The sequence below is a fragment of the Myotis yumanensis genome, unplaced genomic scaffold (assembly GCF_028538775.1).
Source record: "Myotis yumanensis isolate MYYU_CA2020_CCGP unplaced genomic scaffold, mMyoYum1.0.hap1 SCAF_12, whole genome shotgun sequence".
NCBI lineage: Eukaryota > Metazoa > Chordata > Mammalia > Chiroptera > Vespertilionidae > Myotis > Myotis yumanensis.
In genome coordinates, this window is record NW_027223763.1 from 15,087,122 (window position 1) to 15,101,262 (window position 14,141).

Consider the following 14,141-nt stretch of genomic DNA (forward strand, 5'->3'; position numbering starts at 1 on the left):
CTGCAACCCGGGCATGTGCCCTGACCTGGAATGGAACCGGCAACCTTTCAGTGCATGGGAGGACGCCCAACCAACTGAGCCACACCAGCAGGGCTCCCAGGTGCACTTTTACACCTCCCTATAACATGTATGTGTTATTTCCTCAGCTTAGGTATTTCCCATATCATTTGTTCTCCAAAACCCAGGCAAAACACCTCTTCCTCTGGTCAGCCTGCTCATAAAGCTTCTCTCCCATGTGCCCAGAGGAGGGTGAGGCCTGTGTCTCTTCTGCTAGATGCTGAACTCTGGAGGCAGAGGTACTTAGTGAATGTTTATCAACCATAGTTGGACTGATGGAAAAGTCTAAAGTTTTATTAATCTACTCATTTCATCTATGACTTGTGAAAAATTGTCTTGACTTACTCTTTCTTCATATACTGAAGCTTTAAAAACTACCACCATTTTCAGGTCAGACATGCCACTTTAACCACAGTTAATTTCAGCTTTTGGGCAGGAAATAGGGAAAACATCATGTGACGTTTCAATATTGCATTTTTTCTTTGTTCAGGAGAGTGAAGTTTCTAGATTGGAAGACATAATGCAGCACTTAAAATCAAATAAATGGGAACAGTGGATGAGAGTATCCAAGCAGCAGTCTGAGAAAGAAATGGAAGAACTGCATCATAATATTGATGGTCTTTTGCAAGAGAAGAAAGACTTAGAGCATGAAGTAGAAGAATTACATAGAACCATCCAGAAGCATCAACAGCGAAAGTAATTATTAGCCATTTTATTTTTATAATTCAGATGATTATAATATTTGTTCATTAAGATAACCTGAATCAATGTTGTCCAATAGAACTTCCTATGATCTTGAAAATGTTCTAGATCTGTATTGTCCAAAGCAGTAGTCACAAAGCCACATGTGGCTATTGAGTACTTGAAATGTGGCTAATGGAACTGAGGAACAGAATTTAATTTAAATTAATTTAATATCCACATGGTGATTACCATATTGGACAGTGTAAGCTTCAATTCTTTTAGCCAGTAATCCAAATCAGCTCTTCTTGTAGTCCCTCTTGGAAAATGGCACAACCATTCCCCCTCCCCAGTTACCCTGCCAGGTGTTGTCAACATCTCCCTTTCCCTCACTCCCCCCAGCAACCAGCAAGTCTCCAAGTCCTACTGACTACTCAAAAGAGCTCTGAAACTGGACCCCTTCTTTGATCTCCACTGCACTGGCCTTTAGTGAGTTTCATCCTAGGTCATTGCATTAGCTTCCACACTGGCCTTCTACATCTTAGTCTCTTTTTCTTCTTCTACCTGTTGACTTGGTTACAAATTTCACTGTGCCACTCTTCTGTGTGACTCTCAGTCCCATCAGAATATACCCCACCCACCAAGATCTGAATCCCGCCTCCTTTTTTATCCTGCTGTCCTACACACAGTGTTTGTTCTGGCTCTACTTACTTTGCTGTGGGTTCCCCAAGCACCACATTTTCTACTGCCTCCCCACTGTTACACATACTGTTCTTTGTCTGAAATGGCTTCATTACTCTAACCCTGCCTAACTCCTACCTGTCTTCCAAGACAAAGGGCAAGGATTCCCTTTTACACAAAGTCTTTCTCATCTTGGGCTCTCACAATTTGGGGTTGGCAGCCTTGGGCATAGTACTGTTCACACCATGTTTTAAGGAGCAGAGGAGGACGGTAGCTGGGCCTCCCTTTCTGTGCTGCAGCACCTGGCGTAGGGTCTATGAATGAATGCAGTATCTGCGGAGTGGGTCACTTATGTAGAAGCTCCTCTTCTGCAGTAGGCCATGGATTATGACAGTTCCCCAGTTTTTGTCATTTAAGCCAGACTGGCCCAAGCCACCAGGGTAGAGGGGAGTCCTGTGAAGGACACAGAGGTGAGTTAGATATGGTCTCTGCCTTCTAACAGACCTGGCAGGGAAAAGCAAAGCCCTTGGGATTAGATGTTTGAGGGTTTGGGAATGGTTATATCTATTATTTTTCTAGGTGAATATGTGAGGGATAATTTTTGAGGAGGATGGCAGGACAGTGGGATAACCACTTCTTTTCCCAGATATAAAAGTGTAACTTAAATAATCATTTTAGGGAATTTGATAACACAAAAATGTTCAAAGGAAAAAGTAAAAGTTTCTATATACCTCCACTTAAAGATAATCTGTGAATATATCGATGGATTTACTTTCATTTTTTTTTTTTTTTACCATAGATGGTCTTGTTTTCAAGTAATTTTGACAAGATAGCCTTGAGTTACCGAACCTTGTGTCATGCCAGATATTGTCACCATGTTTATTCTAGCAGAACAGACAAAATTAGGCAGTCTTTGGGGTGACTATGTCTTGAAGGATAATTTTGAGGGAATGGATAATTATTGTGGTAGTAGTTTTATTTTTATTTTTATTCCACAGGAGAATAGAAATATCAATATTGGTTTAGGCTCCAAGTGTCTGTATTATAACACTTAAAATACCTTGATGTGCATGTATATGATTTTTTTTTAGAGATTTCATTGATGGAAATGTGGAGAGTCTTATGGATGAACAAGAAATGGAAGAATCACTCAAGCACCATGAGGATATTGTAGATGAAATTGAGTGCATTGAGAAGACCCTTCTGAAACGTCGAGCAGAGCTCAGGGAAGCTGATCGACTGCTGGCGGAAGCTGAGAGTGAACTTTCATGCACAGAAGAGAAAGTATGTTCAGTTGTGGTTTGGGGTGAGACAGCTTACTGTTGTCAGCATGAAGGATTAGAAAGAAAATGTCATCAGATTAAAGTTGTCCAAGTCAGACTGCCATGTTCTAGGCTAGACGCTGCTAGTTTAGGAGCTATGAAAATTTGGGCAAGTCATTTAAGTCCCTGAGCTTTGCTTTCCTCATACTTAAATTCAGATTAAGAATACCAAGGCTGTTTAGTAGTAATTAAATGAAGTAGCATATTTAAAGCTTCTGAAGTCATTAGTTCCTAACACTTGCCACCTCCTTAACTATGTGAGTCTTTGTTTATTTGGTTTGATATCTGTAATTATTAAATACATCAATCTTATCTATATATATATGTAAAAAGCCAGCGACTGGAACGCCATAACGACCAGAACAACCAGTCGCTATGATGCCCACTGCGGCCAGTGAAACAGTCCAATTGGGGGAGTGGGGCTGGCCAGCCAAACTCCCATGGCCACTACCCCAAGCCGGCCCTGCCCCTGATCAGCCTCTCCCACCCTGATCATGGGTGGGGCATCAGGCCAACCCCCCAAAGCCCTTCCCTCTGGACGGCCTGGTCCCCTATTGGGGTGGGGCGCAATTAAGGGTGGAGCCAGCCGGGGGGGAGGGGCTGCAGGAGGTTGGCCAGCTGGTCCCACCTACATGGGCCCCCACCACCCCGATTGGCCCACAGCCCCTCCCCCCAGCTGGCCCCACCCCTGATCGGCCCCCCCACCCCAATAGGGGGCAGGGCCGGCTGGCCAACCTCCTGCAGCCCCTCCCCCAGGCCGGCCATGCCTCCAATGGGCCCCCACCAACCCAGTTGGCCCTCGGCCCCTCCCACCAGCCAGCTCCACCCCCGATTGGCCCACCCCCACTCTGATCAGGGACAGGGCCACCCAGCCAAACAACCATGGCCCCTCCCCCAGGGCTGCTGGTCCCTGATGGGACCCCTCACTCCATTGGGGGTAAGGCCAGCCAACCCACAGCACCTCCCCATGGCTGGCCCTACCCCCAAACAGCCCCCACCACCTCGATCGGCCCGCAGCCCCTCCCGCCAGCCAGCTTCAACCCCCAATTGGCCCCACACACACCAATCAGGGGTGGGGCCGGTTGGCCCACCACCCGCAGCCCCTCCCCAGGCCATCCCCGCCCCCAATCAGCTCCCCCACTCCAACTGGGGGCGGGGCCCTCTGGCCAATTGCCTGCACCCCTCCCCCCAGCTGGCCCCCGCTGGCTCCTTCCTGACAGGCCTGGCCCCGATTCACCCCATTGGGGCCAGCCAGCCTGACCCCACCTGTGCATGAATTTGTACACTGGGCCTCTAGTATTTTTATAAAGCAACATTGTACCTTACAGGACTCCTAGTCTTACTTTGTTCTCTTAAGTTGATAAGGATATAAAAAATCAAATATTTTTTGGTCTGAGATAATATTGGATATTTTATTTATTTTTACTTTACCTTCCTGGCAACCATGTAAAGTGATTGTTAGCCGGTTGACAGATAGAGCTCAGAGAGGCTATTAACTAGCCCAGGGTCACACAGTTAAAGTTCTGTCTTACCAAGAGAGTTTTTTTTTTTAGCTAGAGGAGAATTCCAGGATAAAGTCCCATACCCACATGGAGCAACTCAGGAATTACTATTTTTATATTGTTATTTAAAAATGGATCACTTTAAAGAACAGAAATCTATTACCCAAGAATGGAAATGAATGACTTATTAAAGAAATTCTTTGAGTGATGGTTTTAATAAGAATGGAAAACTATCCTCATCTCTTTTCAAATGATCAGTTCCTTCTTCTATCACATGTTAGATTACTGTGAGAGGAAATAGGTGTGAGCAGGACTAGAGAAAAACTTATCACTGGGATATAAAAGAAAAAAATTGATGATACTAGTAGTAGGCAGAGATAATAAGTGAACCAAGACTAAGTTCTTCTCCCTTCATCTTCCCAAAATGACTCAGGGAGGCAGCTTGCTAAGGACAAAGAGGAAGGGAGAAATGCTACATTTTGTAAGGAATGTGCCAGACAAGTTAAAACTTGACATAGGAGACAAAAGAAACTACTTGGAAACAGTGGCATTCTGGAGTGCATACTGAGCTTTGTCCAGTGCTTTGCTGGTGAAACTGACAGAAACCAGCCCCCATAGGGGGCATGCAAGAGGCAGCTAATCAATGATTCTCTCTCATCATTGATGTTTCTATCTCTCTCTCCCTCTCCCGCTCTGAAAAAAAAATATTTTTTAAAAAAGTATTTAATATTTGTATTTGTCAGCCATAATTAAATCATCTTCAGATAATTTAGGTTTTACTTAACATGATAATAGCTAGAGTACAGCCAAGCATCTCTGTGTGGAGGGAATATTAGTAAAATCACTTCATTGCTACTTAATTGGGTAGATATTTTTAATTGAAAAAAGTAACATATAATAATATTACAGATTATTTCTTAAATAAGATCATCCAGTCTCATCACCCTCAAATGATTATTTTTATTTTTGCATAGCCTTTCTGTCTTTGATAACACAGATATAATTTTACATAGTTGCTCTTACAGTGCTTGTAAATTTTTAAGTCATCATAATATCATTAACATTCTCCCATGTTGCCACATTGTCACTCTATTTTAAAGGCTGCACAGTATTCCATTGTGTTGATACATTAACACTTGTTGAATCTATTATTTGTCCACTTACATGATTTCAATAAACATTGAGCATTTCTGTGTGGTAGTTCCTTTTTTTTTTTTTTTTTAAATATATTTTATTGATTTTTTACAGAGAAGAAGGAAGAGGGACAGAGAGTTAGAAACATCAATGAGAGAGATTGATCAGCTGCCTCCTGCACGCTCCCTACTGGGGATGTGCCCGCAACCAAGGTACATGCCCTTGACCGGAATCGAACCTGGGACCCTTGAGTCCGCAGGCCGACGCTCTATCCACTGAGCCAAACCGGTTCGGCTGTGTGGTAGTTCTTTACTTTTGAATTTTTTTCTGAGAATTGGAGAGCTAAAGTGAATGAACATTTAAAGTTTTTCTGTATTGCCTTGTTTGCCAAGAGTTATACCAATTTACACTACCAATAGCTGTGAGAGAAGTCTGTAACTGAATTGCTTTTAATGATAGTTTGTTTTCTAGACCAAAAATGCTGCTGAAAAGTTCGCTGATGCCAAGAGAAAGTTATTGCAAACCGAGAAAGATGCTGAGGAATTAGAAAGGAGAGCTCAGGAAACTGCTATCAACCTTGTCAAAGCCGACCAGCAGCTCAGGTAGGTGGAATCCTTCAGCCATTGATATATTCAGTGAGATGAATGAAAAGTTTAGTTCTAAGAGGATAATAACTGATGTATGATAAATAGTGCATGTTAAGTCTAAGGGCCTTGGAGGAATAAATTGATGTTTTAGATTGATCCAGGCTGACACGAAGGATTTGGAGCAGCACAAAATCAAACAAGAAGGAATCTTGGAAGAAATAAACAAGGTTGTTGCAGCAAAAGACTCAGACTTCCAGTGTCTAAACAAGAAGAAGGAAAAACTGACCGAAGAGTAAGTACTACAGCCTCTATGGGGCTTCAGGAGCTTGTGCTGGTAGACAGATTGGGGGTCAGTCTCCATTTGGATCTGCTCTATTATTTTGTGCTTTGTAGGTTGCAGAAACTGCAAAAAGACATCGAGGCCGCAGAACGCAATGAGGATCATCACTTGCAGGTCCTTAAAGAGTCAGAGACCCTCCTGCAGGCCAAGAGGGCAGAGCTGGAGAAGCTGAAAAGCCAGGTATGGCAACAGATGCCTTGAACAACCAGTGCATGCTGCTTTGAAACCTACATTCATGTGATGATTAAAAAGTAATACATGTTTGATTGTAGAAAAGACTGGAAAATACAAAATAAAACTTAAAGCATAAATGAGGCTGTATATCGTAGAGGTTAAGAGTAGAGTCCAACCCAAATTTTAATCCCAACTCAGTAAAACATGCTATTGAATAAAAGAACAGGATATACTCAGATCGTTTATGTTAAATGTGTTTACTTATGTTTGTATTTTTAGTCTATACCACAGTACAAAAGGAGTCGTTTGATAAGGGAGGGCTATGAGGATTTTCCATTTTCTTTCTTGCATTTTTGCCTTTTCTGTAAATAAATATGTGTTACTCTTAAAATTATATGCAATTTTTAAATTTACAAAATGAATACATTTTAAAAATCCCTGCCTAACTTCCATTGTCAAAGTAGTTGTCAAATGGAATAAGGTAGAGATAGGAAAGTTCTTTAAAAACCATAACCTGAGGGATCATTATTATACCACTCTTGCTTTTGGTCTGATTTCAGTGATTTTACATATGTGAGCTCAAGGTCTTTATTAGGCACTTCATGCCTGTTTCCAAGCCTGGCTTTTCTCACTCGTGCAACCCAGATAATTAGAATTAGGCTAGCTCCTAATGTCTCCCCACAATTTTTAGGTTGTGGCCTTTGTCAAGCTTTATATTCTTCACTTTTCTTTAATGCAGGTGACAGCTCAGCAGCAGGAGATGGCTGTCTTGGACAGGCAGTTAGGGCATAAAAAGGAGGAGCTGCATCTACTCCAAGAAAGCATGGTCCAGGCCAAAGCTGACCTCCAGGAAGCCCTGACACTGGGTGAAACTGAAGTAACTGAGAAGTGCAATTATATTAGGGTATGTTTTCCAGTGGATTTTCTTAAGAGTCCTAGGATAGTGCTTGGCTACAGGTTTATTTTGAGATATTTTTATAGGTTCCCTCCAAATGCAAATATAAATTTCCAAATCTTGACTCTTCTGTATCATCAGTTTGGTGGCGTGTTGTGTAGCTATGCTGTGGCTGTCATATGTAGCTCCCCAATAATGTTTCCTGGACGTGCCCAAGGTGTTCTGCTTCTGTACTTGCCTCATACTTGTTCTTTTCCAGGAATTCTCTTTCTGTGTATGTCCAGATCCTACCTATTTTTCTTGGTTCAGGTTCATGCCACTAAGACTTCCCTGACTTTTTCTTTACCCTGAAAGGAGTTTCTCTCTCTTTTGAATTTAGGAGCACTCTTCATGTTTCCTAGGGCATCTTAGCCTTTCCTGATCATGTTTATGTGCCCAGCTTTACTTCCCCACAGGGCACGAAGCCCCTGGAGGGCAGGAGAGATATTTGAATCAGCCTTTTTTCTCTACAACACATTGCTTTGCACATGGCAAATGTTACATATATGTTTTAAATGAAGAAAGTATGTTACTTTCTTCTACTATACAGAAATATGGTAGTGTAAAATACAGTGTTGTTCTTGACATAAAAGGCAAAAATGAGCTTGTTTCCAAATTAGAATTTTTATAAAATGAGACAGTAACAGAACTGATATTAGTTTCCATTCATAATTTTGTGAAGGTGGGAGGTGACTTTTTATTTTTAATTTTTTTGCACAGGAAGTAAAATCTCTTCTGGAAGAAATGAGTTTTCAAAAAGGAGAACTGAATGTCCAGATTAGTGAAAAAAAAACTCAACTTACTCTTATAAAGCAGGAAATTGAAAAAGAAGAAGAAAATCTTCAGGTAGTTTTAGGGCAAATGTCTAAACATAAAACTGGTAAGTTTAAAGGAAAACAATCATATAAAGTCTGAGGTTGGAAATGTCTATATTCCAGGTCATAGAAGAAAAACAAATAGTCAAATAAACTTCTTTTAAAAGTTAATATTACAGATTATAAAAGGAAAATGATATTTTTTCTGCCATTCAAATTGATAGTTTATTTAAAAGCAAAATAATCATATTCCTTGCTGACCAGGTGTGGGGAAAGCAGAACACTTACTTGTAGGCTATTGGTCAAAGTATAAATTGGAACACACTCCCAGTGTTTCAAGACTCTTAAAATTCATACCTATTGCACCAGTTAGCCCATTTCTAGTTATCTAGAGAAGGTAAGCATTTATGCCCATCACAGGAATATTTCTTTTTAAAGAGAAGCCTTCATTTCCTTGTTTCATAAATTAAGCCGCCTGAGTTATTTACTTGCAGCAAAATTTATGACAAAATTTGGAAACAAATGCCCACTTTAAAAGCTGTATTTTTAAAATTTAATGACATGTAAAAATGCTGATGTGGAGAATGAACAAAAAAGGTAAAAACTAAATATAGAGTCTAGTCTGAATTCATTTAAAAATGTGTTTGTGTGTCTGTGTGCTCTGAGAGGAAATACATCAAAATGTTACTGCAATAGATGGTGGGATAATGATGGTTTTTTTTCTTTTATACCTTTTTCCAAATTTTTTATAGTTAGCAAATATTTTTATAATAAGAAAAAAGAGTTACTATTTATAAATCTATATTTCAAGGGAGAAAAAGTTGTTATGTAAATCTCAACTTACATATTTTAAAGTTCTATTTATTTTGTCTAAAATTCTTTTAGGTAGGATTAATGCCTTTAGAACTAGATCTTTGTTAAATGTTTTTATTAAAATGTTTTGTTAAAATTAATACTTAGCAATACTTTTAAATGATTTTTCCATTAAAAATATAATTAGCTCCATTAATTTAGCACAACAAATTTTTTTATCTTTTGTTTCTTGTATCAGTCAATAGCATTTTTTTTCTGTTTCACTTTATAAATGTTTCCAAATTCATTTGATAACATGGACCATGTTTTGTTTCTGTTAGAACTTAAGAATATTCTGGACATGCTGCACCTTGAAAACAATGAGCTACAAGGTTTGAAGCTACAGCATGACCAAAAGATGTCTGAGTTAGAAAAGACTCAGGTTGAAGTATTAGAGGTAATAAGCAAAGCTGTTTTACCAATACCAAATTGCAGTCTTTGTCTCTTAGCATGATTGAGTCATCTTTTATCTGATTTAGGAGAAACTGGAGTTAGAGAAATTGCAGCAGGCAGCTGTGCGACAGAAAGGGGAAATAGAGTGGCAGAAGCAGCTCCTCGAGAGGGACAAACGGGAAATAGAGCGAATAACTGCTGAGAACCGAGCATTGCAATCATGTGTTGAGTCTTTGTGTGAAGAAAAGCAAGATCTGGAAGAGAAACGTGACAACTGGGAAAAGAAGTTGGCACAAACAAAACGGTAAGAAGGGAACAGATTAAGCCTGCAAGATCACTTCTTGAAAGCTAAACCATAAACACTCTATACAAAAATTTGGAAAACTGAGAAAGGGAAAAAAAGTACTCCACAAATTCACTATCAGAATGAAATTCACCAATAGCATTTTTGGGCAAATTTCTTTTTACACTTTGCCCCCCAAAGCATTTTCTTAATCTGTTGTGGTGTTTTTTTTGTTTTTTTTTTTTTTTAAGTAAAATAATACATGCTGGGAGATAGAAATAAATGGAGAAATATACCTTGTTTGTGGGTAGGAAATATTGTTACAATTCAGTTCTCAGATTGATTTATAAATTCAAAACAATCACAATCAAAATCCCAACAGACGTTTAAAATAGAAATTGACAGTTTGGTTCTAAAATTCATATGCAAACAACCTAGAATAAAGTCTAAAACTTTTTAACTGTGACACAAAAACAACTTTGAAAAAGAAGAACAAATGTTTAGTGCTAACACTACCTGATTTCAAGACTTAATATACAACTATGGTAATCAAAACACTATGGTATTGGTATAAAGATAGACAAATACATCTATGGAACAGAATACAAATTCCAGAAGTAAACTCACAAATATGTGGCCAGCTGATTTTGACAAAGACGCAAAGACATCTTTTTCATTAGAGAAAAGATGGTCTTTTCAAGAAATGTTACTGAAACAATTGTGTATCCTCCGCCCCCCCCCCCAAAAGAAAGAGCCTCAATCCATACCTCACACTGCATATAAAAATTAACTCAAAGTGGACCATAAATATAAAACCTAAATATAAAACTCCAAGGAAAAAAAGCCTTTGTGACCTGGGGTTAGGCAATTTTTTTTTAGCTATAACACTAAAAGCATGATCTGTGAAAGAATAATAATTAATTTGGACTTCATCAAAACTTAAAAATTCTCCTGAGAAGACACTGTTAAGATAATGAAAAGACAGATGGAAGAAAAATATTTACAACCACATATGTTATAAAGGACTCATACCCAGAATATGTATATATATAAAACTCTCAAAACTCAATAATAAGAAAATGAGCAATCCAATTTTTCAAATGGGCAAAAGATTTGAACAGAGAATTCACTTAAAGAGATATATGGGTGGTAAATAAGCACATAAAAAGATGTGCAGCATCATTGACCATTAGGAAAATGCAATTAAAACCACAATGAGATATCATTACACACCTATTAGAATGGCTAAACTAAAGACTGAGTGTACCTAATGTTAGCCAGGAACTTTCACACCTGGTTGGTGGGAGTGTAAAATGTTAGTAAGACCACTTTGGAAAATAGTTTGGCAGTTATTTAAAATATCAAACATATACCTACCAGAAGATCTAGCAGTTGCACTCCTAGTTATTTACTCATGAGGCATGAAAGCATATGTCCAAAGAAAGACTATATACTAATGTTCATAGCAGCTTTTATTTGCAATAGCCAAAAACTGGAAACACCCTAAATGTTAATCAACTGGTAAACAGATAGGCAAATTACAGTATATCCTTACCATGGAATACTACTCAGCATTAAAAAGGGATGGAGTTGATACAAGATCATGGCTGAATCTCAGAGTAATTATTCTCAGTGAAAAAAACAACTACAAACAAAAGCAAGTGCATACTGTTTGATTCCAGTTATGTAAGAGAATGCATGCACATGCATGTCTGCTTATGGGCAAATTCTCTGATACAAACAATTGTGTTTCTTGCTTTTACACTTATCAGAAGTTAGAGATCCATTTTCGCCACTTGGATTTTTTGAATTATTAGTGCTAGTCAGGTGTTTCATCCCTGATTTTTATAAAACTTCAATTTAGCGCGTTGTTATTAAATAGGTTTCTCTTGAAAATGAGTTAAGACCTTAAATTTTTAAGATTTATAATCATTCAGATTTCATAACTAATTTGTGAAAGTGTAACACGGTCTCTCAGTTGTCTCTTGTGTGTGCTTGAACATTTTATATTTGACAGCCTATCTATTCTTTACTTGGATGGTAGGGCTTTAGCAGCTACAGAAGAAAATTGCAAAATGGAGCAATCGAACTTAGAAAAGCTGGAATTGAGTGTCAGAAAACTGCAGCAGGAGCTAGACCAGTTAAACCGGGACAAGCTCTCCCTGCATGAAGACATGGCAGCAATGCAGCAGCAGCTACAAGGTAGGAGGCCACATAGCTGGGGCTTCTGCCTTTTCTTAGGGTATCCTTTTAGTTGTTTGATTTTTCTTAGTATAGAAATAACTCACGCTAATGTGCCTGAGGTTTCTTTTAGAAATGACAAAAATGTTCTGAATTTAGGTTGTGGTGATGTTTGTACAACAGTGAATATATTAAAAACCACTGAATTGTATACTTTAAGTGGGTGAAATACATCCTATACGAATATCTCAAAGCTGTTTAAAACTAATTTTTGTTCTTACAAGAACAATTTCAAAACAGCAAAAAGATGAAATAAAAATTACTGTTGACCTCATTCCTCAAAGGGATGATTTTTCCTAGGGATGTGTGTGTGTATAGTTTTAAAAAGAAAAACAAAGGTGCAAATAATATCTTTATTACCAAATCTTTATAATTATTTATGATTATTTAGGAGAAGTTACTAGGTAATTCTAGCTAATAATATACTTGTTGACTACTATTATGTCTTAGACATGATGCTAATATTTTATATGCATTTTCTCATTTAATTATTATAACAGTTTTATGTGATAAAAACTACTATTTTACACATTTTCAAATGAGGGAACTTTAGTTCCCTTATCACTTGCTTAAGGTAAGTGACTTGCTCAAACTCACACAGCTAGTAACAAAAATAATATATGTATAAAATTTATTCCGAAATTGTCTTCCTGAGAGTTATACCAAATTACATTTCTACCAGCAAGGTTGTAGGTGTCTGATTATAAGTCATGCACTTCAGCACTAGCTATTATCTGTAAAAATTTTTGTTAGGATTTGAAAATGGAAGTCATGAAAAACCTGGGCTCCAAGCCCAGATCTGGGTTGTGCATGTACCTCTCTCTCTCTTTTGGCCTTTAAAAAGAGTGTGGCATAGTCATACATCGAGCAGAAATATGTTTAAATTCACTTTCACTCCACTTTTTGGGGGAGCTAATGGAAATCTGGAAAATGCATACATATGTATTATATCATATAAATGTTATTTCTGTAGAAAAACGAGAAGCAGTAAACTTGTTACAAGAAGAACTAGCTGATGCTCAAGACCATTTGAACCTAACAAAACAGGTAAGCTTAACATGTAATCTTCTAGTGGTATCCTGAAGGCATTCAGACAATTGGTTGAAATAGCAATCAAATAGGCTAGTTCCTTTTCATACCAGCAGGTACCACAGGGCCATTTATATAACACAAACATCATATACACATGCCGAGCAGTGATTTTCTAATTTATTTTAGCCCTAGAAATCTTTATTCAAACAACATTTTACTGGAAGTTAATAAATAAGGTGGTGGCTAGACCAGAGCCCAACCCCTCAGCAGCCCCTGTAGAGGCTTTAGGGGCCAGAAGGACCATCTCTTATCTGTGGCACAGATGAACCTCCAAAGGCTGGGCTTAGATTTGATGGCTCATTGAGCTGCAGAATAACTGCCAGATCTGGGCCGCTCTCTTGTCTGACATTGAATAGAGTGGATTCTTGACCCTTATACTTCTGATAATCTTAAAAGTAATTCAGTGTTGTCCTATGAGAATAGTGTTGTAATTTGAGTTTCAAAGAACTTCAAGCAAGTTCTGGGCCTCAATTTCCACTATGGAAATTAGAGGTTTGATTAGACATCTAAATTCTCTTCCTTCTACCTGTAGGATTCTGTGTTTCTAAGATGTATAAAATATAAAATCAAAGTGTTCTATCTTTTAAAAAGTCTTAAATGGGTTCTCATTAATATTTTTTGTGGTGTTAGAAATATGGTAACTTTTTCAAATATGCTTAATTTAAAGAAAGAAGTATTGTTTTCTGAGTTTTTTAAACCTATATATTTCAAATGATAACAAAACCATGACTTTTGGTTCATTTTCAATAAGAATTAACCTTATTCACAGTCTTTCTTAATCTTAGCAAGCCTGTGAGGTAGGTATTGTTTATTCCCACCTCAGTGACAATACAGCTAAAGCTCAGAGGAACTGAATCTCTTGCTGAGGTTCTGACATCTTCTGCCGTCTTGTGTTGTTTTTTTTTTTAGGTACTAAAAAGAGAAAAGCCAGTGATTGAGTTCTGGGTACCTTTGTATAAATTTGTTGAGATAATAAAGGATATGGAACTTTTATTCCGTCTCATTTTGTCAGACTTAGCAGATGCTGGCGTGGCACTAGCCACCTCTAGTAAA

At 38.2% G+C, this 14,141-nt stretch overlaps 1 protein-coding gene across 4 annotated transcripts in view; it reads left to right on the top strand.

The window, feature by feature from the left end:
• The window catches only part of CNTRL (centriolin), a 79,503-nt gene that overhangs the window by 55,765 nt on the left and 9,597 nt on the right, over positions 1-14,141 (top strand). For all 4 annotated transcript variants that reach the window (XM_070430819.1, XM_070430820.1, XM_070430821.1 and 1 more), the window contains 11 exons: positions 548-753; positions 2,511-2,703; positions 5,849-5,979; positions 6,116-6,256; positions 6,358-6,484; positions 7,218-7,382; positions 8,133-8,292; positions 9,361-9,476; positions 9,559-9,776; positions 11,800-11,957; positions 12,970-13,043. In XM_070430819.1, coding sequence (XP_070286920.1) covers positions 548-753; positions 2,511-2,703; positions 5,849-5,979; positions 6,116-6,256; positions 6,358-6,484; positions 7,218-7,382; positions 8,133-8,292; positions 9,361-9,476; positions 9,559-9,776; positions 11,800-11,957; positions 12,970-13,043 — 1,689 coding nt within the window. The remainder of the gene's footprint in view (positions 1-547; positions 754-2,510; positions 2,704-5,848; positions 5,980-6,115; positions 6,257-6,357; positions 6,485-7,217; positions 7,383-8,132; positions 8,293-9,360; positions 9,477-9,558; positions 9,777-11,799; positions 11,958-12,969; positions 13,044-14,141) is intronic.